Here is a 26,384-nt window from a genome sequence, read left to right on the forward strand (position 1 = left end):
CAAAAACTAAAAAAAAAAAGGACAACTAAGAGGGAACGAGCCGAGCCAAAAGCCTCGTGTTACCTCGGCAAGGGGATTTATCACGTGATCCAGCAGTTTAGGGTTAAGGATGCGAAATAAACCTCGACAAAACTGACGAGCTGGAGGCAAATGTTGGGGTCAGTTTTCGCCGCATGAGTTTAACTGCTTAAAAAAGTGTCAAAATTGGACTTGGAAAAACCCAATTCCGCAATTTCTCCGAAAAAGACCAAATCGAAATATAGGATATACTGTAAACCGACCCAAATCAAAATCAGTTGGGTGATCGACTCAATTGAACCGAGCCGAACCAAATATTGGTTTGGACCGGCCCGAGGAACGTCTCAACCGGCCCAAGCTAAACCACAGGAAGAATGATGGAACCGAGCTGGACCGGAAGATTCTATGTGTACTTGAGCCAAGGAGTAACCCATAAACGGGAAGTAGATTGGGCCGAAGGAGAAAAAGAATGGGTCGAGCTAGAGGGTCGATAACGTTAACGAGCCAAACCGGATAGTCAAGGAGCCCCGTTAAACGAGTTCAATGGATTTTACCCTAGAAGGGATCAAAATCGGCAACCGCACGAAGGAAAAGGAAAATTTCTGAGAATCTCTCCTGAAATTCTTATTTAAAAGGTTTAGGGGACTTAGTATAAATAGTCGATATAATTCTTTCATTAGGTAACTTTTACGCAACCGCAGAAACCCTATGCAATAAAAACTACTTTTCGATCTTTATTTTTGAGATGTTTTACTAGAAATTTTGGTTATCTCTTTTTCTTTATAAATCTTGATTGTGCGAATTTTGACTCACACAAACATCTACTTTAGAGATCTGAGCCGCCGCAAGCAGCGGAAGCCGTCGGTGGGGTTCGGTGGGTTGCGTTGCAAGTTGAGGAGGATCTGCGGAAGGTGTCGTGTCTGATGCAGCCCCATAGATTTGGGTCCTCCTCGACCGGATCTGAAGGTGTGGTGTTGAGGCAAGGCCGTTGGAGAACCCTCTTCAAGATGGAAGAGGAGCTAATGAGGATGTCGGAGATTGAGTGCTTGCTCCGGCGAGCAACTCACCGGTTAAAAACCGTGTGATGTCTGTCGTTATTTTTATATGTCGCCGGGACCGGTTGAGTGGAGATCAGGTCTTCCGGGTTTGGGAACGACCTCCAGAGTCGGGTCTCCGGCTGCGTTGTGAACGACCCGGCAGTGTGCCGCAAAGCTCACCGGTCACACCTGCCAGTGTGTTCGTCAATCGGACGGAATGGCCCTAAATTTGTCACCGCTTCTTCTTTTTTTTTCGATTTCATCATGGTTTTTTCGATTTTGATTTTATTAGCAGTTTAATTTACTGTAAATCTGGTCGATCGTCAGTTCGAGTCGGTTTAATTAATATAATATTTTATTAAAGAAAAAAAAACATCTACTTTAGACATTCAGCAAGGAACGGAGATGCATGAACATAATTTGCATAAACCAATACATTCATAGAGACCATGCAAAAAGCCAATGATTAGTGTTTGCTTTGTAAAAGATTCATGGATTTCTCCTACTCAGCCGGCGGGAATTGAATTGGCTCTTTACAACAAGGAATAAAAGCTTATCATGAAGGCAAAAGTACATCAACCACTAAAAAATCTTCAACTAAATTAGAAAAAACAAAAATTTGGGAATATTTTTCTAAGGAAACGGTAGACTTCACAAAACAAATATCTTACATTCTTGCCATGTGTGGCAATTTAATAGGCTAGTCGTCACTTGAAGTAACCGTCGCTTGTTGCTTTATTATAAAGGCGGTCCCAAGTCAACTCGCGCTTCTCTGCCTCCACTCAATTTGCTGATGCAACTCAAACACATACGCAAGCTCACACCTATAGATACGTTGCATACATGTATATATTATATCTTTATAGAAATGCTCAAAAATCAAAAATCGTGCCTTTTAAGGAAACTGTAGCCTGCAGAAATACATATGTATTTATCCAGAAACAGATCCTTTTTCTAGATCATATGTTTCCAAAATTTCTTCTTACTATCATTTTTCTCCAGATCATCTCTTTTGGCTCTTTTTCCAGAAATCCATCAATCATTCTTGCTAAATTATTTTTCTAACTACCGGGAATATTCTTAATATTTTTTCTTCTATCGTGTTGTTCTATATAAAGCAATAACATCAATTCTCATTATTACACTATCGTACTACAAAGATCTTCTCTTTGTCCTTCGTTCTGGGTTTATGGTTTTTATCACAATGAGCTTGTTAGTTAAAGCTCTTGTCTTTGTGACATTTTTTGTAGTAACAGCAGAATCAGCTCCTGAATCTGCTCTTATCACCAAAATCCCTGGCTTTGATGGCACTTTTCCTTCAAAACACTACTCCGGGTAATAATTGAATTCTCTGTTTTTTTTTTTTTTTTTGATAATTGGAATAGATCACAGGCCGGAAATCGAAAATAATGCCATTTGCAAAATTCTCATCTTTAAATTTTATTCTTTAGAATTCTTCTTTATGGGTTAATTTCCTAATTCTATCTACTTTTATGGTTTTGATTCTAAAGGTACGTGACGATTGATAAGGAGCATGGGAAGAATCTGTGGTATTACTTTATTGAATCAGAGAAGAATCCTTCCAAAGATCCGGTCGTACTCTGGCTTAATGGTGGTCCAGGTTGCTCAAGCATGGATGGATTTGTCTACGAGCACGGTCCTTTCAATTTTGAGCCAAAAAAGGCAAACACTAGCCTCCCATTATTGCAACTCAATCCTTATAGTTGGTCCAAGGTAATTTTTAAAAAAAATTAATCATATAGATTTTTTTTCTTTTTTTTTTTCTTTTTGACTGAAAAAATTAATCCTTATAACTGGTCCAAGGTAATTTAAATTTATCATATAGATTTTTACTTCTTTCTTTTTTCCTACTTGTAATGTTTTGACTTTTGATGTACGACCTGTTTTCTTTTTAGGTGTCTAACATCATATACCTTGATTCTCCTGTTGGTGTGGGATTCTCTTATTCAAAGAACGAATCTGATTACCAAACCGGTGATATTAAAACCGCGATTGACTCTCACGCGTTCCTTCTCAAGGTAAATTATAAGAAATGGTTTTCAGTAAATAGAAGTTTAAATTCACGATGCTATAGTCGAAGTTCTTTTTTTTTTTTTTTTGAACCTTTATAGTCGAAGTTCTTTTTAGGATATTAATGAATTTTATCTAAATGAGAGCTTAGAAGCGGAACTCACATTTTTTTTTGGTTGAAATTTATGCATACCTACGTAACATTAATAACACTAACATAGAATAGAATTAATTTAAGAAAAATATGAATTGAATACTACTAGATATATATGAGTATTTAAGGAAAACTAGGATGATGGTCCGCACGCATGTGCAGACACGATTGGTGTTACGAATTTTTTTTATATACTTGATATATATATATATATGTTGATCATTAATATAAATTATATTTATTGTAATGACCACCATATACTAATGACTCTAAATGATTGGTTATCACACTTGTACAAACATCAAATGTTTGTTAAAACTTAAATCTCCGGACGTTGAGAAACATATACTCACATATGTTTGCAGTGAGTTATCGTTTTTGGAATTTACAATTATCACGTAAATTATATTTTGTGTTTTTTCATACTTTTTTATCAAATTAATTCGGATATTTTAAATTGTATAAGTTTATAAAATTTTTATAATTATTTTAATTTTTAGTAAAATATTAGGAATATATAATAAAGTATAGGTAGTATTTCAATAAAAATAATAAATTAATGAATTTTGGTCCAACTCAGTCGTGATTATATTAATATAATTTTTTAACATACTTAACTTGTCCTAAGTGCGTCTAGGTGGTTCGTCCGCTTATGTTAACATACTTTAATTGTCTTAAGTACTAGTATTTTGAATGTATTTCTATATATGTGTTCCATGTATTTTGCATGTATTTCTATATGTATTCTATGTATTCTGCAGATATTTTTTATCCACCAAAAATTTTTATACATTTTTTTAGGTAGTTATCATAGATAATCAAATTTGAATATATTTTAAAATAAATAAAAATAATAAAAATTACAATCACATTATTTCTTTTATCTAATACTTAGTTATTTTAGGCTGAAAATTAAAAAACAATACAAAGGATATTTAAATAATATTGAAGGCACTATATGCGAGTAAACTTAATTCTTGATTATTAAAAATTTGTTGTTCTAATATTTAAAATTTTAAAAATTAACAACACCTAAAATATTAGCAACAAATTAAGTATCAAAATAATTAATAAGTATATATTTTGTATTTTATTTTTGGCCAATAAATATTTTTTTAAAACAAATTCAGTTTTTTTTAGGGATATAATACACATTTTAGAGATTATGTGCCATAGATTGAGGTTATCATTACACCAACTTTAGATTACAACGACAAATATATATTGAGATTAAAATCATAGATTTTACAAAAAAAAATTATACAAATATAAAAATATACTTTTTGTCTACAAGAAGACTTTGTACAATGTAAGACAATATAAAATTTACAAATTACAAATTGTTGGTTTTAAAGAAAAGCTAAACTCTAATTCCTAATAAAGCAACTAAAAATAAAGCAACATTTTTATAAATCAATACATCCAAACCCTTCTATCCATATTTTTTCCCTCAAAATCAAGCAATTTTTTCGATTCATATTCAAGAATTGTGGCTTATAATATTTACTAAAGCAATGAGAGTCTAGAATTCTTGCATATCCAAAACACTAAGGAAAAAAAGAATACATGATTAGTGAAAAATGCCATGTAAATGTGATTCATATTTCTTCTACTTTAGAAATTACTATATAGTACAAGAAAGAGGGACTTTTCCGTCGAATTATTTACGACGACATTACGTCGTATTTACGACGACCAAAAATTTCGTCGTAAATTCGACGTAAAAAATAACCCTCGTAAAATCGTCGTAATGTTACGACGATTTTACGACGAATAAAGAACGAATTTTATTTCGTCGTAATCTTGTCGTAATATTTACATCGATAATACGACGAATTGTCCTCTATCTTGTAATTGACGTAAAATCGATATAAATGTGATGTAAATTTTATTTCGACGTAAATTTGATGTAAATATGCAATGGTAATATGTTGGTAACCAAACAAAAAATTCTATATATACCCTTTCTTCTCTCATTATTCCATCATCCCAAAAAAACATATAAAGACACAAATTTTTTGAGTCTTTGAATGTTTAAGTAAAATTTTTGGTAGTTGAAATTTCTATCAAATTTCATTATTCCATCATCCCAAAAAAACATATAAAGACACAAATTTTTTGAGTCTTTGAATGTTTAAGTAAAATTTTTGGTAGTTGAAATTTCTATCAAATTTCAGAAACAAAAAGTCAAATATTTGTTTTTGAAATGTCTATATACGATCTACGAAAGTGGATGTATACGCCCAAAAATGGTGATGGGTCGTTGACTGAAGACTTCAAAAACGGATTGGAAATATTAATGTACCAAGCCGGCCTTCTGGAAACTGTAATTGAAAGCGGCAAAATGTATTGTCCTTGTGTGAAATGCAAAAATAGGAAACATATTCTTATTGACACTGTCTGGCAGCATTTATTGAATAGAGGGTTCATGCCCCAATACTTTATTTGGTATCAGCATGGAGAGGGATATGGTCAAAGTAGTGGTCAGATGGCTGCACGGAGTAGTAGTAATCATCAAGAACATGTGGATTTTGAAGCGTCCAATGATTATCAAAGTAGTCAAGTTCAGGGTGAAGATCATGATAGGATGCATGAAATGATTACTGATGCATTTCATGAAACACATGCTGATACTGTTGAGGAGCCCAATGCAGATGCGAAACGCTTTTATGATATAAATTATTTTTGAATTTAAATTTCAATTTAAATTCAAAATTTTTCTATTTTTAATTTCTTGATTATTTTAAAAATTCATTAATTAAATTAAAATTGAATTAAATAATTAATTTATAAATCGACGTAAATTCGTCGTAAATTTACGTTGATTTAACGTCGAATATTTAACGACGAAGTTACGACGAATAAGTTTACGTCGGCTTTACGTCGAAACTTTACGACGATTTAACATCGACAATTAAAAATTTAGTTTCCCTTAATTGAAATTGTTCGTCTCCTAATCGTTGTTAAATCGATGTAATTTTACATCGATTTTACGTCGTTTTTATGATGGAGTTCTTTCGTTGTACATCCGTTGGAAATTTTACGACGCATTTACGACGAATAGTTCCCGACGATTTTACGACGATTTTCCGGAGTTGGTAATTTTACGACGATTTCGGTTTTACGACGATCGTTTTACGACGATTTTTAATTCATCGTTAATTCGACGTAAATGCTCTTTTACGTCGATTTTACGTCGATATCTGCCGACGTCGATATATTAATCCTGAAGCTGAGAAAAGTTAGCAATCTTTCTTCGTTAAATTTTTGTGGATCTGATGTATCAATAAAAATGTGTCCTTGAACTCATTACTCATATAAACACCAATGAAATGTTTTCGCAGTGGTGAAGGTAACCACATCACATACAACTATAATCTGTTAGCATACAAAAAAAATATTGATTATGATTTGTTTGTTTATTAAGCAATTAAATTATTCATTGAAATTAAAATTATACTTAGAGAAATAAAAAAAATTACTAACATTTTCATGACAGAGATTGCGAGCTTGATCTCATAAAATGTACGCTTGACTTCCATCTGATAATCAACCATGTTAACACCTACAAAAATAGAGAATAAATAATTAACCAATAAAAAACAATTTGTCAAAAAATTGATAACTATCTTACAAATTCATGAAGTAATATAGAGTTTAGAGATTTACTAAGACTTCATTGTCTCATAGGTATATTAACACTGATTCGTCAATTATATCTACACAAAATTAAATAAAAATATTAGTAGTCATATAAAGTAAAACAAATATGCAGAGAGAAAAGAATGGTGAAATTGACATTAGTAAAATGTATATTTATAAAGAGAGAAGCATACCTAAGAAAATTTAGGTTTATCAATTTTAAAAAATAAAATCAAAATATTCATTGATTAGATGCAGATTTTATATCCAAATTATTGTTACGAATTTATTGTTCAAATATTTTAAAGTTTTCAAAATCATTAACAGCGTCATTAATGGCAACAATATAGGAAACACACTAATTTTAAAAATATTTTAAAAAAATTTGAGAGATATAGCAATAAAAAAGACTTGCTGGAAAAGATTCAAAGATTATATACAACACATAATTAATTTTTATAGATTTAATCTTAGTAAAAAGCATTAAATAGATGATATCGTAATAAATAATCTTTCCATTTTAGGAAACAACATTATCTTATAAGATTAATAATTAAATATATTTAAATATATTTTTTTATTAAATATATGCAGGGATATCGAGATATGTAGATTTGCATATATAAATACATTTTTCTTATTAACTAATTTTTATACTGTTTATATTTTTAAGTATTTGAAATTAAATTTCTTTTTTTAATCAAACTTATTAATTTTCAAAATCAGATCTTAAAAATATTTCTTATATTATTTTTATTTATGTTAAATTTTAAAATTTCAGAACCAAACCTGCAAATATTTAATTATTGTTTTAATTTATATAATTATAAAATTAATTTTAACTAAAAAATGCATAAATTTTAAAATTAAATAGGAATGGTGGTAAAAGAAAATTTAATAAATTTATTTAATTTTAAAATTTATTCAATCTTAATATCTCATTTATTGTTTAGAATTTTTCTTGGATTTGCATTAATTTTTGAATTTAATGGAAAATTTGATTTTTGAATATATTTGTAATTAATTAAATAATATCCAAAAAAAAATAAAAGAATCTGAATTATATGGGTCGGCTATAAAAGATCCGCGTGTTTTTTAGTGGATCAGTTCAAAAGATCCGCGTGTTTTTTAATGGGTCGGATCAAAAAATCTGCGTGTTTATCCATTTTTAATTAATAAATATTAATATAATTCATCTGATTAATTTTTTCTCATTAAACTGAAACCAATCAGAAGTATCCACATCAGTGTCTTTGTCTTGTCACATTTCACGTGGAATAAACGTCATCATTGATATAAGCAAGAAACTTTTTTTAAACCAATCAAGTTAAAACACTTAAGATTTTTTCATTAAACTACATTCTCATTTAATATATAAGAGGATATCAAATACTCAAACCAATTACAAAAGTATTTTACAGGGTTCAATAAATACACAGTTGAATAACAGTAGAATTAAAAATAATTTTTATTTATTTCAAATTCAATAAATTCTCTTTTTTGAATAATTTAACCTGTTGCCACAAAAAGAATATTTTAAACCACAAATACAAAAAATTCTTTCTTTGCACAACCAGCTTCCTAAATGTTTTTTTAGTGTACTTTAGATCACTAAGTGCTTCTTTCGAATATTCTTCACCAGTGGTTCCACATGTTTCCGGAGTTTCAATCAAACCCGTTTTACATCTCTGGAGAATCTTACGCCGGAGTTTATGTCCCTACTCTTGCTTCAGAAGTTGTCAAAGGTAATGCTCTTTTCAAGTTTTCATTTAATCGAAAAAATGCATCGTCTTGAGCTATTTTTTTTCTCCATTTCTTTGGTTATGTTGCAGGGAACAAAGATGGGTTAAAACCAGCTCTTAACTTCAAGGTAACGATATTATCGAGTCAAGCTCAGTTACATGAGTTCTCGTTTAGTTTTTCGGGCATATTCATTGAACAAGCTCTGATTTCGCACAGGGATATTTGGTTGGAAATGGAGTTGCGGATTCAGTGTTTGATGGAAACGCTCTTGTCCCATTTGCACACGGGATGGGACTAATATCTGATCAGCTCTTTGAGGTTTGTTTAGTTGCTCAATGGATGAATATTTTTTTCTGGTTATAAATCTAATACATAACAAGAAAAACCTCAGGACGTTACCGAAGCTTGCAATGGAAATTTTTATGAAATAGATGGACTTGATTGCGAGGAACAGATGACGAAAGTTCAAATGGTATAATGTTAACTTAAAGACATTGAGAATATATTGAGATCATCTTTTAATCTTTTTGTTTTCGTGTCAGGATGTTAACAAGTTGAACATATACAACATTCTTGAGCCATGTTACCACGGAACATCGCTATCCGCTTTTGACATTAGATCTCTGCCTTCAAGTCTTCTTCAGCTAGGCAAAACCGAAAAACCATTAGCCGTAAGAAAAAGAATGTTTGGTCGAGCGTGGCCAGTTCGTGCGCCTGTTCGTCCAGGCATTGTTCCTAGCTGGTCTCAGCTCCTTGCTGATGTCTCTGTTCCTTGCATCGTAAGTAAACTGAAACCTAGAGCCTCTCTTCTTTACCACTTCAGAGTATAAGCTGAACAATCAACGCTTACTTTCAGGATGATAGAGTTGCAACAGCTTGGTTGAACGATCCAGCGATAAGGAATGCTATTCATGCTAAAGAGGTCTCAAACTCTGTTTGATCCTATTGCTATATTTTATAAAAACAGATCATTGATGTGTCGGAAGTTTACAGGAGAACGAGATTGGAAGATGGGTACTCTGCTCAGGAAAACTCTCATTCGATCACGATGCAGGGAGCATGATCAAATTCCATAAAAACCTCACTCTAAGTGGATACAGAGCTCTCATTTACAGGTACTTACACTAAATACATCAAATAAATCTGAAGCCTTGCCTCAGTTTAGAAAATGATGAGACAGTTTTGGTTTGAAGTGGGGATCACGATATGTGTGTTCCTTTTACTGGCTCTCAAGCTTGGACACGTTCTCTTGGATACAAGGTGATTGATGAATGGCGGGCATGGATATCAAATGACCAAGTCGCGGGGTAATTTTTCTTCGTTGTTAAAAATATGATTTTGTTTCTGGAGCTCTCAACGTTTATACAAACGATGCATATTTTTTGCAGGTATACGCAAGGATATGCAAACAATCTCACATTTCTGACCATCAAGGCAAGCATTAAATCTTAATTCTCTATTCAAATAGGGAAAATATTTGTTATCCTTCTGAATGTTTATCCTTGCGGTGGTAATTGCAGGGTGCAGGACATACGGTTCCTGAGTATAAACCGCGGGAGGCATTGGATTTCTATAGCCGATTTCTAGAAGGGAGCAAGATTTAAGAGAGCTCTCTATTTAAAAAAAAAAAAACTGTTAGATCATCTTGTTATGTATTGACTCCTTTGAATAAGAAACATGTGTGTTTTCAGCAAGTGAATGATTTATTCTTCGTGGTTCATCCTTAACCATCATCTATTATTCTTCTTCTACCAGAATGCATGCTTTTTCTAAGCTCCACGTTTGAGCTATTTGCCGTAATTCAATGTGGGCAAACTATAACGCTAAATGACTAGAAATTTTAGTTAGAATTTCTAAGCTCCGGATCGTTGTTTTTGGTTCTGGTTTGATCACTTGATGAGGGTAACGTAATTAGTACAAAGTGTTTTTTCTGCTGCTTCAGATGAAACTCTTTCTTGTCAAAGGGAACGAATAAGAAGAAGACTACCTCCGGTGTGAAACTTGACTTGTTGTTCTGTCCTGTTTTTAGTTATTTCACTTGTTGTTGTTTTTAGGTTTTTCTAATAAATACATCTGTTCTATAACTTAATTGTATCTATAACTTAATGTTCACATGTTTGCAGAATAGAATCTATGGATCTAAGATTTTTCCCCCATTCCAAAACAGGATACATTAAGAGAGTTAGATCAGCAGCGGTTACAGTCATGTTCCGTATCTTATTTATCAAGATCTTCCTCTACGGAGATATTGTTCTCAATACTTTTTACGTTATGGAGAGATTGATAGATTCCACAAATTTTCTCTTTTAAGAAGAGATAAATCTCTAACATTTCCTCATTTATGAAGATATAGTTTCCACTCATTTCCTCTTTGACGGAGAGATCACTTTCATATGTATCCTCCTCGTAGGAGCGATGTGTTGTAAGCTCTGCTGTGATGGTATATACATTAGCCATGCGAGCTATATTTGACCACGAGTTGGTTTTGATCAACTTCTCGAAGATTGCCTTCAAATATGATTCCATTCAGGTGTTTAGAGCTATTTCTTTATGTGCAAGCTTTCTGGAGTTCCGTGGCACTCTTGAGTCTAGAAGATAAATTCTTAAACTGTTATGTCTACATTTATGTAACTTTTCAATATTGTATTGTATGCATTCCAGTCATTTAAGTATTTAATATAAGCATTAAAAAAAACAAAAGGTGTGTAACATCCCTATCCCAGGCTCCTAAGAGAGCGGGAACCGGGTATGTTAGATCGGCCATCGAACCGCGTCCGGTAGGATGTCCGATTTGGTAAGCACACAGGATCGCCAGGAAAACGCTCAGGTAACAATCAACAACACAGACTTAGGCTGATCTCTCTACTAAACCTGAAAGACAAGGGGAGAGGAGGGGTGAGTAATTGGGATTACTCAGTGAGGGTGGATCTTAAGGAGGCCCACAACATCATCAAACTAACATAAATTGGTTTTAAGAGATCTAATCCTAAAGCAAGCCCAAGCAACACATATATAGATATATTTACTTATATATATAGACAATTCATTCTTAGCAATCAATCACACAGCATTCAAGGGTAACCCTACAAACAACTACACAAGCAACGGGTCCCTGGACGCGGCAGTAGTGGGCTGCCACATGGGCTCCATGCCTCACCCGGAAAGGCAACCAGAATAATCCCATCCAATGGCTGGCCTATTACCATACCCATTAGTCAGGTTCACTCTGCCAGTCACACAGACTGATCCACAGCAATCACCGAGCCAGGCTATGACACTAACGGTCACTCAGACGGCTGCTCATAGCGGTCTCACCAGAAAGCTGTACCCAGCGGTCCCTTTGGACGGCTCAATAAACAGTGGATCGCTAATCCACTCCAGCGATGACTCTAGCCGTGCCTCACACGACAGTGATAGCCAACAAACAACACTGACTCCTGCCTCCAGGAGCCAGGGGTCCTATCAGAGATCTATATGCACACTCATCCATTTCAAAGAATCATCCATTTCTTAAAGGTCCTTCCATTATTAAGATGCACTTTCGGTGATACCAATTGTAACAAAAAGGAACATTAATCAGGTCAACATCACACAACCAATATTTTAAAGTCCAATAAGTTTAGATCCAAGTTCAGGTTAATTATCTCATTCTACCAGCAACCAGCAATCATCAACAAACAGGCAACACGGATCCAGGTCCTAACAATTCTAACAACCCTAACAAGCAGATCTAAGCCTGATCTAAGAAAAGACCACTTAAAAGACAACCATGCATATGTAAGAGAGGATGAAGCCACAGAGCCCTCACCTTGGCTTAGAAGGCTGAGAAACTGGAGGAGGAGGCAGAGGAGAAGGAGATCTAAGAGGAGATCCATCAGAATCAGCTCCCATCTCACCCAAAGGAGAAGGAGGCGGCGCAGACATCACAGCGAGGCAAGGAAGCTTCGACGGCGAGAGAGGCTTGGAGGATGGTGGCGGCCGCGGCTAGGAGGGAGAGAGACACGGCCAAGAGAGAGAAAGAAGGAGAAGAAAACGCAGAGAGAGAGAGGAAGGGAGCAGCTCGGCGCATGAGGAGAGAAAAAGAGAAGAAAAAGGTGGCTAGGGTTGATTAGGAGCTTAATGAGGGTTTTAGGGATTTAATTAGGTATTTATATAGAGGTCAAATAGATGGGTTGGGCTTAATGGGCTCTTAGAAAGAAATTAGGAAAAACCCAAATAAAAAGGAAATAAAAAGAAAAGGAAATATAGATGGTTTAATTTAATAAAACCGGAATTAGGAACTGGTAACATCCGATATTTGGTTAACCAAAAGTCGGGATGTTACAATCTTCCCCCCTTAGACAGGATTCGTCCCCGAATCCTATGAGAGAGAAGTTCCTGAAAGGAATTTCGAAGACTACAAACCAAGGGAATCGAAGCCACAAATGACAAGAGGACCTTGGTCGCAGAAGAGAAGAATTCAGAAATGAACTCAGGAAATCGAAGCAGAAAGGAAATCGGAAAGGAAATCAGAAAGGAACTCAGAGAAGAAATCAGAAAGGAATTCAGAAGATAAGGCTAGGAATAACGGAGAGGAAGACATGAATGAAATCAGAAGGGGGATCAGAAATGAGATCAGGAAATGGGAGCAGGAAATGAAATGGATCCAGGATGAGAATTGGAAATGAAATTAGAAGAGAAAGCAGGAATAGAAATTCGGAAGGAGATTAGGAATAGAACCACAAGAAATTATGGCACCATAAAAGATAAGGCTGAGAGGAAAATGGCCATAAGGAATCAGAAAGGAAGTAGGAAGAAAATTAGGAATGGAAGTAGAAGGAAAGACAAAATGAAATCTGGAAGACCCAGAAATGAGATCAGAAAGAAATTGGAAATAGAATTAGGAGGAAGCAAAAATGAAGGCAGAAGTGAAACCTAATAGAGAGGCAGAAATGAAATCAGGAATGGCTCACAAATGAAATCAGGAAAGGAATTAGAAGTGAGCCATGGCAACAGAAAAGATAAAGGCTAGGAAAGAGAAAGCAGAAAGAAAAAGGAAGCAGGAATAGAACGAGAAGGAGGATCAGAAATGGAATCAGAAAAGGGAAGGCAGGAAGGAGCCATGACATCAGAAGAGATTCTAGCTAAGAAGGGAAGAGCAGGAAAGAGACCATAGGACACATGGCGCCAAGCAGGAGTTGGAGGCTAAGGGTTAGAACGCAGAGTGGTCAACAGAATCGTGTAGGAGGGAGAGTTTAAGGTATTATGCAATTTAAAACACTTTATAATTAAATCAAAATCCTTTTTCTTGTTAATTTAAAATAAGGAGTAGAACATATAGTTTAGAAATATAAAATACTTGGAACACCAACAAGGAATTAGCTAAGTCCTAATAACTAGATCCTAAAGCAAGCAATCAATCAATATAATATAATAAATAAAGAATAAGTAGTTCTACTCCTGAAAACAATTTTTTTCTAATCACTATCAGCATAAGCAGGAAGATCTTCTTCGGAGGGGTCTTCATCTTCATCCACTTCGCTATCAGAGGAGATGTAGACTGGGCCTCCAGTCTGAAAGGATCTCTCTACCCACAAGGCTCGCTTGAGGACTTCCCTTACACGACTTCCTATGCCTCTGCCCATCTCCCTGATCCTTGCCCTGAAGTTGTAATGCAGACCTTGGAAGAAGAAGTTAGCAAACTCCTGAGCTGAGTAGGCCTGGGGCGCATGCTCCATTGCATTAACAAAATCCTGGTGGTACTCCAGAAGAGTTCTGTCTGCTTGGATGGCAAACCCTCTCCAAGCACCGAGTGGATTCACCGGAGGAGCACCTGGTGCCGCTGAAGTCTTCGGGCATTGACAGCATCGCCCATGCTCCACCATTTGCTGAACGGCTGGCTTGGTCTCAGGAGGAGGCGCAGGAACTGAACTAGGCTGCTGCAGAGGAGAAGCTGAAGGAGCTCGCCGAGCCTGACTTGGTCCACTTGTGGACGCCTCATGCACCTCATTACATATCCAAGGAGTGTACTGAAGGGTCACTTGGGTCGCAGCAAGGGTCCTCTTCCTGGCTGTCTCCTTGGTCCTAAGCCCAAATCTAGAAGAGGAAGGAAAGAAGAAAAGGAAAAAGAAAATCTATTAGATCAGCGTCCATAAGTTGTTGATTGTTCTAGGTTTGAAAACATTTTAAAAAGATTTTTAATAAAAATGTTTTTGCAAACAGTTTTCTCTTTGAAAACAAAAACGGGCGCGACCACTTTAGAACGGAGCTAAAGTGATCTAATCCTGGGCTCTGATACCAATTGTAACATCCCTATCCCAGGCTCTTAAGAGAGCGGGGAACCGGGTATGTTAGATCGGCCATCGAACCGCGTCCGGTAGGATGTCCGATTTGGTGAGCACACAGGATCGCCAGGAAAACGCCCAGGTAACAATCAACAACACAGACTTAGGCTGATCTCTGTACTACGACAAGGGGAGAGGAGGGGTGAGTAATTGGGATTACTCAGTGAGGGTGGACCTTAAGGAGGCCCACAACATCATCAAACTAGCATAAATTGGTTTTAAGAGATCTAATCCTAAAGCAAGCCCAAGCAACACATATATAGATATATTTACTTATATATATAGACAATTCATTCTTAGCAATCAATCACACAGCATTCAAGGGTAACCCTACAAACAACTACACAAGCAACGGGTCCCTGGACGCGGCAGTAGTGGGCTGCCACATGGGCTCCATGCCTCACCCGGAAAGGCAACCAGAATAATCCCATCCAATGGCTGGCCTATTACCATACCCATTAGTCAGGTTCACTCTGCCAGTCACACAGACTGATCCACAGCAATCACCGAGCCAGGCTATGACACTAACGGTCACTCAGACGGCTGCTCATAGCGGTCTCACCAGAAAGCTGTACCCAGCGGTCCCTTTGGACGGCTCAATAAACAGTGGATCGCTAATCCACTCCAGCGATGACTCTAGCCGTGCCTCACACGACAGTGATAGCCAACAAACAACACTGACTCCTGCCTCCAGGAGCCAGGGGTCCTATCAGAGATCTATATGCACACTCATCCATTTCAAAGAATCATCCATTTCTTAAAGGTCCTTCCATTATTAAGATGCACTTTCGGTGATACCAATTGTAACAAAAAGGAACATTAATCAGGTCAACATCACACAACCAATATTTTAAAGTCCAATAAGTTTAGATCCAAGTTCAGGTTAATTATCTCATTCTACCAGCAACCAGCAATCATCAACAAACATGCAACACAGATCCAGGTCCTAACAATTCTAACAACCCTAACAAGCAGATCTAAGCCTGATCTAAGAAAAGACCACTTAAAAGACAACCATGCATATGTAAGAGAGGATGAAGCCACAAAGCCCTCACCTTGGCTTAGAAGGCTGAGAAACTGGAGGAGGAGGCAGAGGAGAAGGAGATCTAAGAGGAGATCCATCAGAATCAGCTCCCATCTCACCCAAAGGAGAAGGAGGCGGCGCAGACATCACAGCGAGGCAAGGAAGCTTCGACGGCGAGAGAGGCTTGGAGGATGGTGGCGGCCGCGGCTAGGAAGGAGAGAGACACGGCCAAGAGAGAGAAAGAAGGAGAAGAAAACGCAGAGAGAGAGAGGAAGGGAGCAGCTCGGCGCATGAGGAGAGAAAAAGAGAAGAAAAAGGTGGCTAGGGTTGATTAGGAGCTTAATGAGGGTTTTAGGGATTTAATTAGGTATTTATATAGAGGTCAAATAGATGGGTTGGGCTTAGTAAAATTAGGAAAAACCCAAATAAAAAGGAAATAAAAAGAAAAGAAAATATAGATGGTTTAATTTAATAAAACCGGAATTAGGAACTGGTAACATCCGATATTTGGTTAACCAAAAGTCGGGATGTTACAAGGTGAGTAAAATCAATCATACGCTTGTGTTTCGAAAGATTTTTTTTTTTCATTTGAAGTTCTTTCTCAATTGTAATTTCAAGTCTATGGCTTTCGGATTTCGTATCTCTGCAGATTTTTAGTGTGTTTTACATATACACTTTAGGTCGCAAAAGTGCGGTTGATAAAGTACCATTACACTTTCGTTGGTTTAAACGTTACGTCATATTAATTACTTATAGTAGACAATGGTCTTAATATAGTTGTTTAGGCCTTTTTAATGGTTTTGTTTTTAATGTCCGAACGTTTATATCTGAACGGCGTGAATATTGAATTTTGGTAAAAGGTCTTTATTTATGATTAAATCCATCCTAGTCCAATTATTAGTTTTGTAAGCACAGGTGTTTGGATTCCAACTCAGCTCAAGCTATTCTCCTTCTCTGTTTCCGTCTGTTAATCTTAATATAGCCACCACCAAAACGCAGTCTTAGGAATCGCGTTTTTGGCATTTTCACATATCCACTTGCAACTCTAGTCGAGTTCAAAAGAGAAATAGCTGAAAAAATCCGGTTGTTACATTACCGAGTTAGATGACACGTTCATCGGTTTAGACGTCATATCAACTACTTGTAGAAATGGTCTAAATATAGTTTAGTTAGGCGTTTTTTAATGTTGTCGTTTTTTAAGCATAAAGTCTAGAAAAGGTTTCTCTTATTTATCATTTCCATTAATAACATAAGCTCAACATCTTAGTTCAGTAAATAATTTGCTTAATTATTGATAGATTCATCGGCAAAGGAGACTTGAAGCTTCGACACTTTCTTCTTGGGCAATGCAGATGAATTGCAGAGTTTTGGGAGAGGAGACTTTCCTTTATACGCTTTGCACACTCGATCCACAAAATCATCCATATCCTGCATCCCCAAAAACCAACACAATCAACACATTTTTAGTTGAATATGAAAACGAAACTAAATAAATGAAGTCAGATTCTTCATGAAAAAGGAGTTATACATCATAGAGTGGTTTGCCGTTGACTGTGACCCATGGTACGTATTCATGCTTTGGCTTCAAACTTAAAGTCTGATTTGCATACTCAATTATGAGCTGAAATTACAAACGAAAAATAACTTATAGGGTTAAATAATTATACAATTTATGTGTATATTATGCTTGTTTTATCTGAACTTACACTTTTGGAGAGATCACCGGAGTAACAATCTTTGATGGCTTTCTCACCTCCATATTCCTTAACACATGATGATTCCCAGTTTTTTGTGTGCTTTTCAACGCACCTTATGAACCAGTAGTGCATTTTCTGCGTTTCAAAAAAAAAAAATCATCCCATTTTTCCAAAATAAAATTCTACAATCATTACCTTTTTTTTAATTAACAAAAACAACAATCATTTATTTTACTCAACTTACACACAGTGTATTTACACCTAAGAACTTTTAAGCCGGACAAAGAAACTATCAATAACCGCCAAAATCTTGTGAAACGAGTGACCGAAACAAACCGGTTGATCCAGTTTACTATTCTTAAAATTTTAAAACATACTTTATATTATGCTCCCTAAATTTTCATTAGTAATGTTTTCATTAGTAATTAGTAATGAAGTAAATAAATGCATTACTTATATACCGGATCGGGCCAGGTACTTATGGCGCAAGCTTCAATGGCATTTAGTTTGCATTCCTCTTCACCATGCTTCACAAAATTTCATAATTAATTAGAACAGAGTATAAGATAAACATACAATTAATTAATAAGGTGTATAATGATATAAATATGAAAATAAATTAGTTTACGAACAAGAAAGAGAAGAACGGATAAGTTCTGGAGAGTAATCCTTAAAGATATCGTAAAGATCATCAGAAATCTTGTATATCATTCTAAAAAATCTTATGCCAAAACATTGAAAAGAATTGGCTAGGTAAAATTAATCAATCTACTTTAAACAATTAATTAAAAAACAAGGAAGAGGAGAAACTGAAAAGAACCTGGCAAGTAACAGTCATATCATCGGAGACACGAGCGTTACCGAACGGAATGAGATTTAGATCAGTGATTGTGTGGAGATCGGAGTTAAAGATTTTCACCAGCTCATCGGCTATGAATTTTTGACAATATGGACAAAGTGATTCATAGTAAAGATTTAGCTTCACTTTGTCGGATTCTCCTGCCACGAAGTTTTCTGAGAATGTGAACAAAAGGGAAGCTAAAAAGAAGAACATAAAGTTGTTAACAGAAGAAGAGGCCATTGTTTAAAAATATTCTTTAGTTAAGGGTTGAATTGAGTGGCTCACATGTCTGAAGACAAATGCCTTGTGCAGATATTTATAGATAGTATCTATTTTACCGTTACTGTAACTGATTTTTTACTAGTTGGTAACACTTTCCACGTGGGGTCTCTTTCTTGACTTTTGTGTCCACAGTAGTAACTCAAGAATCAGAGTGAGTAGATAAACACCAGACGCTAAATACTTTTCCATCATTCGAGTATTCCACTACTCTGTATAGATTATACAAACATTTATATATACTTGAATAAGTTTAATAGGACCGTTCATTATGTTTAATAGTGAAGATCAGAGTCTACTTAAACATATATATAAAATATATAAAATTTTACAATGAATCATAATTATTTGGAAAAACGTGTATATGATAACAAATGTATTTAACTTGATAATAGTAAGGGTCCCAAATAATCAATTAAAATCTACACTAGCTGTAGGTTTTACATCTACCTATTTGAGTAGGTCTCGATGCATCTTTCAAATAATAAATTAAACTCTCTAAACTTTAATAGTTTTGGAAAAATAATCAATAAGCTTAAGTGGATGTCAAGTTTGAACTCAACTTTCCGTTTCATCTTGTTACTGAAAGATATCACATTTATTATGGGATATCTTCTATACATATTTGTTCATAATCATCTATTATAGTATTTAAGAAGTGAATCGTGCTATGATTTAACGCACAGATTTTTGTGTCGTTTTGATTAATGAAAATCATGGATTCTGATTGGTTATTTTACGTTATAATTTGATTGGTTAATCAACTATTTTTTATCATTTAAATCATAAATTAAATGCTTATTAAACTATATATTAAATGCTAAACATATTTTTTTTTTAAAAATGAAACATGGGCCATATTTCTAACTGTCGAATAACGTGGCCCAACATCCAAATTTTTAAATACAGAAACATTATACATACCTTCCAATATGTCGTTTAGGGTTTAGGGTTTAGGTGGTTTTGAGGATTATATGGGGTCTGATCTAGAGTCGCGCGATGATATTGATGATATGGACCAAACAGATGAATACGATTTTGAAGATGATTTAATTGACGACGGTGAGTCTTGTGAAGGATCTGATGGTTCAAGTGATAACTTGGAAGGTGATAGCGGTGATGACGAAGATGAAGATGATGACGATGCTGATTCGGCTGATGATGATGAAGATGATGATGAAGATGTTATGTTGGATGATGAGACTGAGATTGATGATGATAGTGAGGATCAGCAAAACGTCGAACCGAGTGATATACTCATCGAAAAGAATATTAGTATATCGGGACACCAGAATTCGGTGTGTACTTATACAGTTTCTCTTGGTTCAATGTGTTTTGGAAGGTGTGTGTCCCGTTTGAGTCCTTCCAAAGATGGTTGTACTATCTTTGTTAAGGTTTTACAGACGTGGATGCATATACTAATTTGAAACGTTCTTCCATGGAGCTCATATTATCGGATGAACAGGTATTTATTGTACTATTACACAAAATATTATAAAAATTTGTTGGTGTCTAATTGACTATTTTATTCACATGGTGTTAAAATTCAGGCCACTGTTAGAGATGGTGAGATCGGTGTCGCATCGTCTAGCATAGATGTTGGTAGTTGGATTATTATCAGTCGTTTTTATGTTATCGATTATGAGGATAGTTGTAGACCGACTTCTCATAGATACAAAATATTGTTCCTACCATCAACTATCATTGACAAGATTTCACGTAGATGTGAAAATGCTTATTTTGACTTCGTTGATTTTCAAAGGATATTGGACTGTGCCCATGATGATGACTATTTAGTTGGTGTGTTTATTTTCGGTTTAGTTATTGAATTTCGTTATTATTATGTTGCTGATGTTAATATGGTTTAGTTTTTATTGTTTATGAAGATTTGATAGGTCGGGTCTTAAATGTAAGTCGATGTGGGACGTGGTGTGGTTTACTGCCTAGAGAGCATTCTGTTCCTTCATATGGCAGTCCATGTAAGGATGTATGTGATTCCGAAATATGGGGTGCATATTCAACCGTCACATTCTGTCTGAGGAATAAACGGTACTGTTTGCTGAATGTTTTTAAACTGTATATTGTCATTTTATTTGTTCTATCTAGCTGATTATGTGTGACATGTTTTAATTTAGTGGTGTTGATTTGAGTTGTGAATTATCCAGTGAGATGGCTAAAAGCTTTTATGCATCTTGGAGACGCTGTGATCAGAATATCATTGTGTGTGTGTGCTTAGATGGGCGGTCATTGATTATTTTGGAGGTATTTTTAGTATACCAATTTATAGTCTCTATATTTTTCCTGTTTTATTGTTTTGATTCTATATGTGTTTTATGAACGTAGGCAAGATCACTATATCGTCCACTTCTCCTACTAAGTTCGAACTCAATCCCCGTATTCCAGAGTTAGATGAGTTTTTGGAACAGTAGGTTTTTTTTTTTTTTACTTTATTTTTCTAATACTTAATGGTTGTATAAGAATTTTTTTGTATTAACCCGTGGTCGCCTTCTCTCTCTCAAATCTTTTTTATAAAACTGCAGATATCCGCGTAAGAGGCCATGCACACGTGGTAGTGTGAGACGTCTACATTGAATAGTGTTATGATGCATCTTATTCAGATATGCATATATCATTTTTAAAAACTATTTACCATGTATACAAATTATAGTTTAAATATTCTTTATTCTTCAGACTTTTATATTTTAATCAATAAAATATATTGTTTAATGTCATTATTATTGTTGTTTGATATTGAAACGTGAATATCGGAGAAAATATTATAAATTATATATACACATAAATAACACATGTTTTTATTGACTTCTTGGACTCCAAGTAAGTCAAATTTATAAATATTTTAGAGGATTCGAAGATATATGTGATCATATCACAACTTTTATTTTTTTCCATTTAGCAACTATGAAAATCATGGTGGTTCTTTTATCAGAAACAAGATATAAAATTGATTATTTAATTATATGTTAAAAAGGAAAAACTTAGTAGTTAAAAGGTAAAAAGTTATGTGAACAAAGTCTATTCTTTAAAATGTATAAAATGTTATTACAGGAAAAAATTCCTAAGAAACCCTAGAAAAAATAAACAACGCGTAAACCACATAATTCTTATATCTCTATATATATGCATATATTTTGGCATAGGTATATATATGCATCTATCACGACTTTGCGAATTACCAGTCTGCATTGTTAGATTTGTTTGCATTCGGGTTCTTCGATGGAAGCGTTTGGTAAATGAGTTTTGTATTATGTTTTTAGAGACGTCAATAAGTATTAGTTTTCTTTACGGTATTCGATTGATTGTTGTTATTGTATATATGATTGTTTTTCTATTATCCATGTCTAGGTGCTCACAGGCGACTACGTGTTAATTGGCAAGTTATGACGTTTCATTTCCCTGGGGAAAGTATTTCGTTTTCTAATAATTTAGATAGACGTGTTCCTGCCAGAAAACCTAAATTCCTTGCTTGGTTTAGGTGTAATCAGTTTTATCCAGAGGTGAAGAATCTTTTATACTCGGAGATTCCTTCTATGTTTGTATGGGATCGTAAAAATAAGACAAGGAGGCCAAGACTAAAGGGAAATTCTGATGCGTGTGTTGTGGACGAATCGCCGACAGAGTACGGAGAAAAATATTATATGAGGCTCTTATTGGACATAGTTAGGGGTCCACCTAGTTTTGATGATATTAGGACTGTTGGTGGAGTCGTGTATCCTTCGTTTAGAAGTGCAGACCATGCATTAGGGTTAGTTGGTTGATGATCACAAGACAATAGTTATTTATCATATTTTCTTTTTAGTTTCTTTATTGGGGCATACTTATTTCTTATTTTAATAAAAAGCAACATATAATAAAGGATATTAGAATAATTATATATATCAAATTTGTTATAATAATAAAGGTTTAATTATAACATAATATTATTTTGTTTTGCCGTAATCTTATCGTTGTTTAAATTTTATAAAAATAAAATAAAATAAATACATATTTTGAGATATGGTTCGGCGTATATATAGAGTTGTTTCTCATTCTTTTAATATTTTGTTAACTGTAAAAGTCTGTCGGTGTATATGTGATGGATAACTCAGATCATTGCTTCTCTTTTACCGAATTCGAATATATCATAGATGGATCCTGCGACGTTAACAGTTGTGTCGGTAAGCTGTGTGTATTATGTATGTTCTTATGATATGACATATTATATGTTTTGTAAGGTGTAAATCGCTATAGTGTTGACTTGCCTTTTTATGTTTTTTGCGATAAGATCTAATTGGACGTATTATGACTGTTGGAAATTACGTTGATCCACAAAATCCTTTTGAAAGCTACATGATGAATGAGATATATATCGAATTGGAGAATCAGATGTATTGTGTACTATCATACAGTTTATAATTCAAAGCTACTTATTTACAACCAATTTTCCGCTGATTGCTTTATTTTATAATTATTAGAGGATGTCGTCTACCATGTCGTTGGTTGACAATTTTGGTCGAGATTTTCTCGATGGTTTGACCCATTGTGAGGACGATATGATAATATGTATCGTTCTGTCTGCAAAAGTTGATATCATCCGAGGTATTCTAAGGCCGAAATGCATGGTACTTTTTCGAATATAGATATAACTCGACAAAAATTAAAAGTGTTTGTTAAGTTATTAATTCTTCCAATTGTTTTTTTTGTGATCATAAGATAATTGGGTGGCTGTGGCCGCTCCTAATTACACGCGGATAATGTTGGCACCAGCTATTCCTGAAGTGGTACGTCTGCGAGAGGCATTGGTGTCAGCCGATCAATAGTGATTTCCGTTTCACGAATACATTAATCTTGGAATACTAGCCTATATATTTTTTTATATCGTGTAAAATTACATTGTAGTTTTTTAGTTTGTTATTGGCATTTTCTTCTCATATGAACTATCTTATTGAACTCTGCGTATGTGCGCGATTGTTACAATATATTATAGAAATTTTCTATTTTATAGTTAAACTAATAATTATTCTTTCATGCAATATATTGTTTAAGAATTGTAAATATTATATACGGAGGATAAATTATACAAAGGATAAACTGTAAAGATATTTTGATTGATCTCATTTTATATAATTTATTTGTACGCTTAATTATTAGTATGTATTAACGTTTTTGGTAACTTAAACCCATCGTTTAGGAATAACTCCTTAAATTGTTTACCTAAATCGCTAAAAACTTATTTATGAAATATAGTTTCTACTTTGTATATGCAGTTCCTGTAATGTTTGTCCTTTTTAAAGTTGTTATTAACTTCATTATGTTATTTTTCCGTTAAAGTATATATAAATTGATATTATCTGAGTATTAATGTTTTACTTTATACAGAGAATTAGAAGATTTTATCGTTTTTAACATTTTTAAAATAAAGAAAATTAGAAGATTTTCTCGTCTTTAACTTTTGTTGTTATATATCTATATTCTAAAAAGTAGTAAATCATATCTGAATTAGTCTAATTTATATATACATATATATATATATATATATATATATCATGTCTTCTACTCTATATATACAGACCCGTTCTTCGTCTTGGTTTCTCCCAATTTTTCTTCTTTATTACAATATCATGTGGTCTAAGCTATGTCGATTTTTAAAAGAAAATCAGCATATAATGTTTTCGTTAGGGATTTACGTCCTGGCTCTGATAACTATGTTATCAAGGTTAATATCCTCAAGGTTTGGGATGGATTCAAAGGCAGAGGGGGGTGTTCACTTGAGATGGTCTTGGTTGATCAAGAGGTTAGTGCTATAATTTATGAATATCCCGGTTAGTCAATTAGTTGTTGGTTAAGTTTTTTTTTTTTGTACTTTGGAACTCAGGGTGATAGGATACAAGCAACCGTTGAAAGAGATTTCGCTAAATCTTTTCGTAAAGATTTGATCAAGGGGAGATCGGTGCTTATCAATATTTTTAAGGTTGTTGAGTATAATTCTGAGTATCGAACTACACGAACACCTTTCAAGATAGTGTTCTATGCAACTACGACTGTCTCGGGATGCTTGGATTTCCCTCAGGAAATTCCCGAGATATATATGAAAAGTTTCCTAGATATTTTATAACCTGATTTGGACAATGGCTATTTGATCGGTACCATATCTAAACTGAAACGCAGAGTTTATTTAACGTTTTTTATGACACGGTATTAAACACTTTCTGCATTAGATATCTGTTGGATAATTGTTTTGGTTCTTTTTTTTTGTGTTACTTTATTACAAACACTAAGACGTGGTCGGACAAATCGTAAGAGTTGGTCATGTTGAGGACGTCATGGCTCAAGGAAAACGTCGTTCTAGGCTTAAGATTTATCTTAGAGATGAGAGGTAACATACTAAGTTTTAATTTAATATTTTATTTTATTTTGTGTTATTTTAACTTATATAATTGAACTCATGATCATGTATTAATTATGATAGCGACCTACAATTACCGTGTACTCTTTGGGCTGATTATGCAAAAGAAGTTGCTGTTTACGTTAAACGTAATCGCACATCCGTCGCTGTGGTTATTATAAGCCTTGCATGTATCAAAAACTATCGAGGTATATTATTTAATGATTTATTCTGATTCGATTTTAGCGAAGATTATGAACAATTTTGACATAAATTATATGTATTTCTGAAACACCGGTTTATTTAAACATTTTAGGTGAGATGAGCGTCTCAAATGCTTTTAGTACAACTCAGATTTTGTTTGAGCCAGTGTGTTCTCTGGTGGCGAAATTCTGATCTGAGTAATAATCTATTCAAAGAAATTACAGTTCGGTTTTATTTCTCATTTATGTTGTATTTATATTTGTACATATGTTAGTTCTACTATAATTAATTTTTGCATTTTTTCCGTTAAGGTTGCCTCAAGATAAGTATATTCTCATTCCTAACGAAGATGATTCGGGTGTAGATTCTAAAGATTCATTAAACAATGAATTTTTGGGAACTAATATTAGGCAGAAGTTAAGTTCTATACATTCGATCGATACGGTATGTGAATATGCGATACTCTATCTTTTTTGTTTATAAAAAAGTTTCTGTATCGGTGGTTGTCATTGATTGTTTATAAGCAGGTTGGTAAGTATGTGACATTGGCGACCATACGCTAAGTTGCCAATAGTAATTCGTGGTATTACATAGCATGCAAAAAGTCTGAAAAAGGTTCATCCTATCCACCAGAGAGAACATGCTCCTTCGCCGCTGTCTTGGAAATGCATTAATTGCAATAGCAATGTTTCTGAGTCTCACGTAGTTGCTAGGTAGTCAAATCTCTATTCTTTGAATTCGGCGTCTACACACCTTTATAATAATTATGCCATACATTTGTTTATATTTGTAAAACTAATTGTCTAATTGTTATTTTACAGTTTTTTTTGGTTGTTGAATGTGGACGATGGGTTTGGAGGGATGACAGTCTTTGTCATGTTCGACAAAATTGCTAAAAAATTGTTTAAGAAGACTGCTGAGGAAGTTTTCGAAGAATCTGTTGGGGTACACCTATAGTTTTATTTGATAAGCATTATGATTATATAATTCATTTAAATTACTCTCAAAA

General features: G+C 34.3%; 3 protein-coding genes across 3 annotated transcripts; 2 read left to right on the forward strand and 1 right to left on the reverse strand.

Annotated features, from left to right (window-relative positions):
• The first annotated feature begins 1,925 nt into the window (after window positions 1–1,925).
• Window positions 1,926–10,358, forward strand: LOC18030555 (serine carboxypeptidase-like 20). The gene is made up of 13 exons (XM_006414935.2): window positions 1,926–2,390; window positions 2,567–2,789; window positions 2,972–3,094; window positions 8,525–8,627; window positions 8,715–8,752; window positions 8,842–8,943; window positions 9,017–9,097; window positions 9,168–9,404; window positions 9,482–9,547; window positions 9,619–9,740; window positions 9,819–9,932; window positions 10,014–10,059; window positions 10,146–10,358. The coding sequence occupies exons 1-13, from the start codon at window positions 2,245–2,247 to the stop codon at window positions 10,227–10,229; spliced, it is 1,485 nt and encodes a 494-aa protein (XP_006414998.2). The 5' UTR covers window positions 1,926–2,244; the 3' UTR covers window positions 10,230–10,358.
• Window positions 10,359–17,177: 6,819 nt separating this feature from the next.
• Window positions 17,178–18,801, reverse strand: LOC18030556 (gamma-interferon-inducible-lysosomal thiol reductase). The gene is made up of 5 exons (XM_006414936.2): window positions 18,490–18,801; window positions 18,131–18,196; window positions 17,679–17,804; window positions 17,501–17,593; window positions 17,178–17,400 (listed from the first exon to the last, which is right to left on the reverse strand). The coding sequence occupies exons 1-5, from the start codon at window positions 18,748–18,750 to the stop codon at window positions 17,257–17,259; spliced, it is 690 nt and encodes a 229-aa protein (XP_006414999.1). The 5' UTR covers window positions 18,751–18,801; the 3' UTR covers window positions 17,178–17,256.
• A 962-nt stretch (window positions 18,802–19,763) lies between these two features.
• Window positions 19,764–21,218, forward strand: LOC112082155 (trigger factor-like). The gene is made up of 4 exons (XM_024149254.1): window positions 19,764–20,064; window positions 20,184–20,254; window positions 20,340–20,391; window positions 21,133–21,218. The coding sequence occupies exons 1-4, from the start codon at window positions 19,764–19,766 to the stop codon at window positions 21,216–21,218; spliced, it is 510 nt and encodes a 169-aa protein (XP_024005022.1).
• Window positions 21,219–26,384: the final 5,166 nt, after the last annotated feature.

The sequence above is a fragment of the Eutrema salsugineum genome, unplaced genomic scaffold (genome assembly GCF_000478725.1).
Source record: "Eutrema salsugineum unplaced genomic scaffold, Eutsalg1_0 scaffold_1, whole genome shotgun sequence".
NCBI classification, from domain to species: Eukaryota; Viridiplantae; Streptophyta; class Magnoliopsida; order Brassicales; family Brassicaceae; genus Eutrema; species Eutrema salsugineum.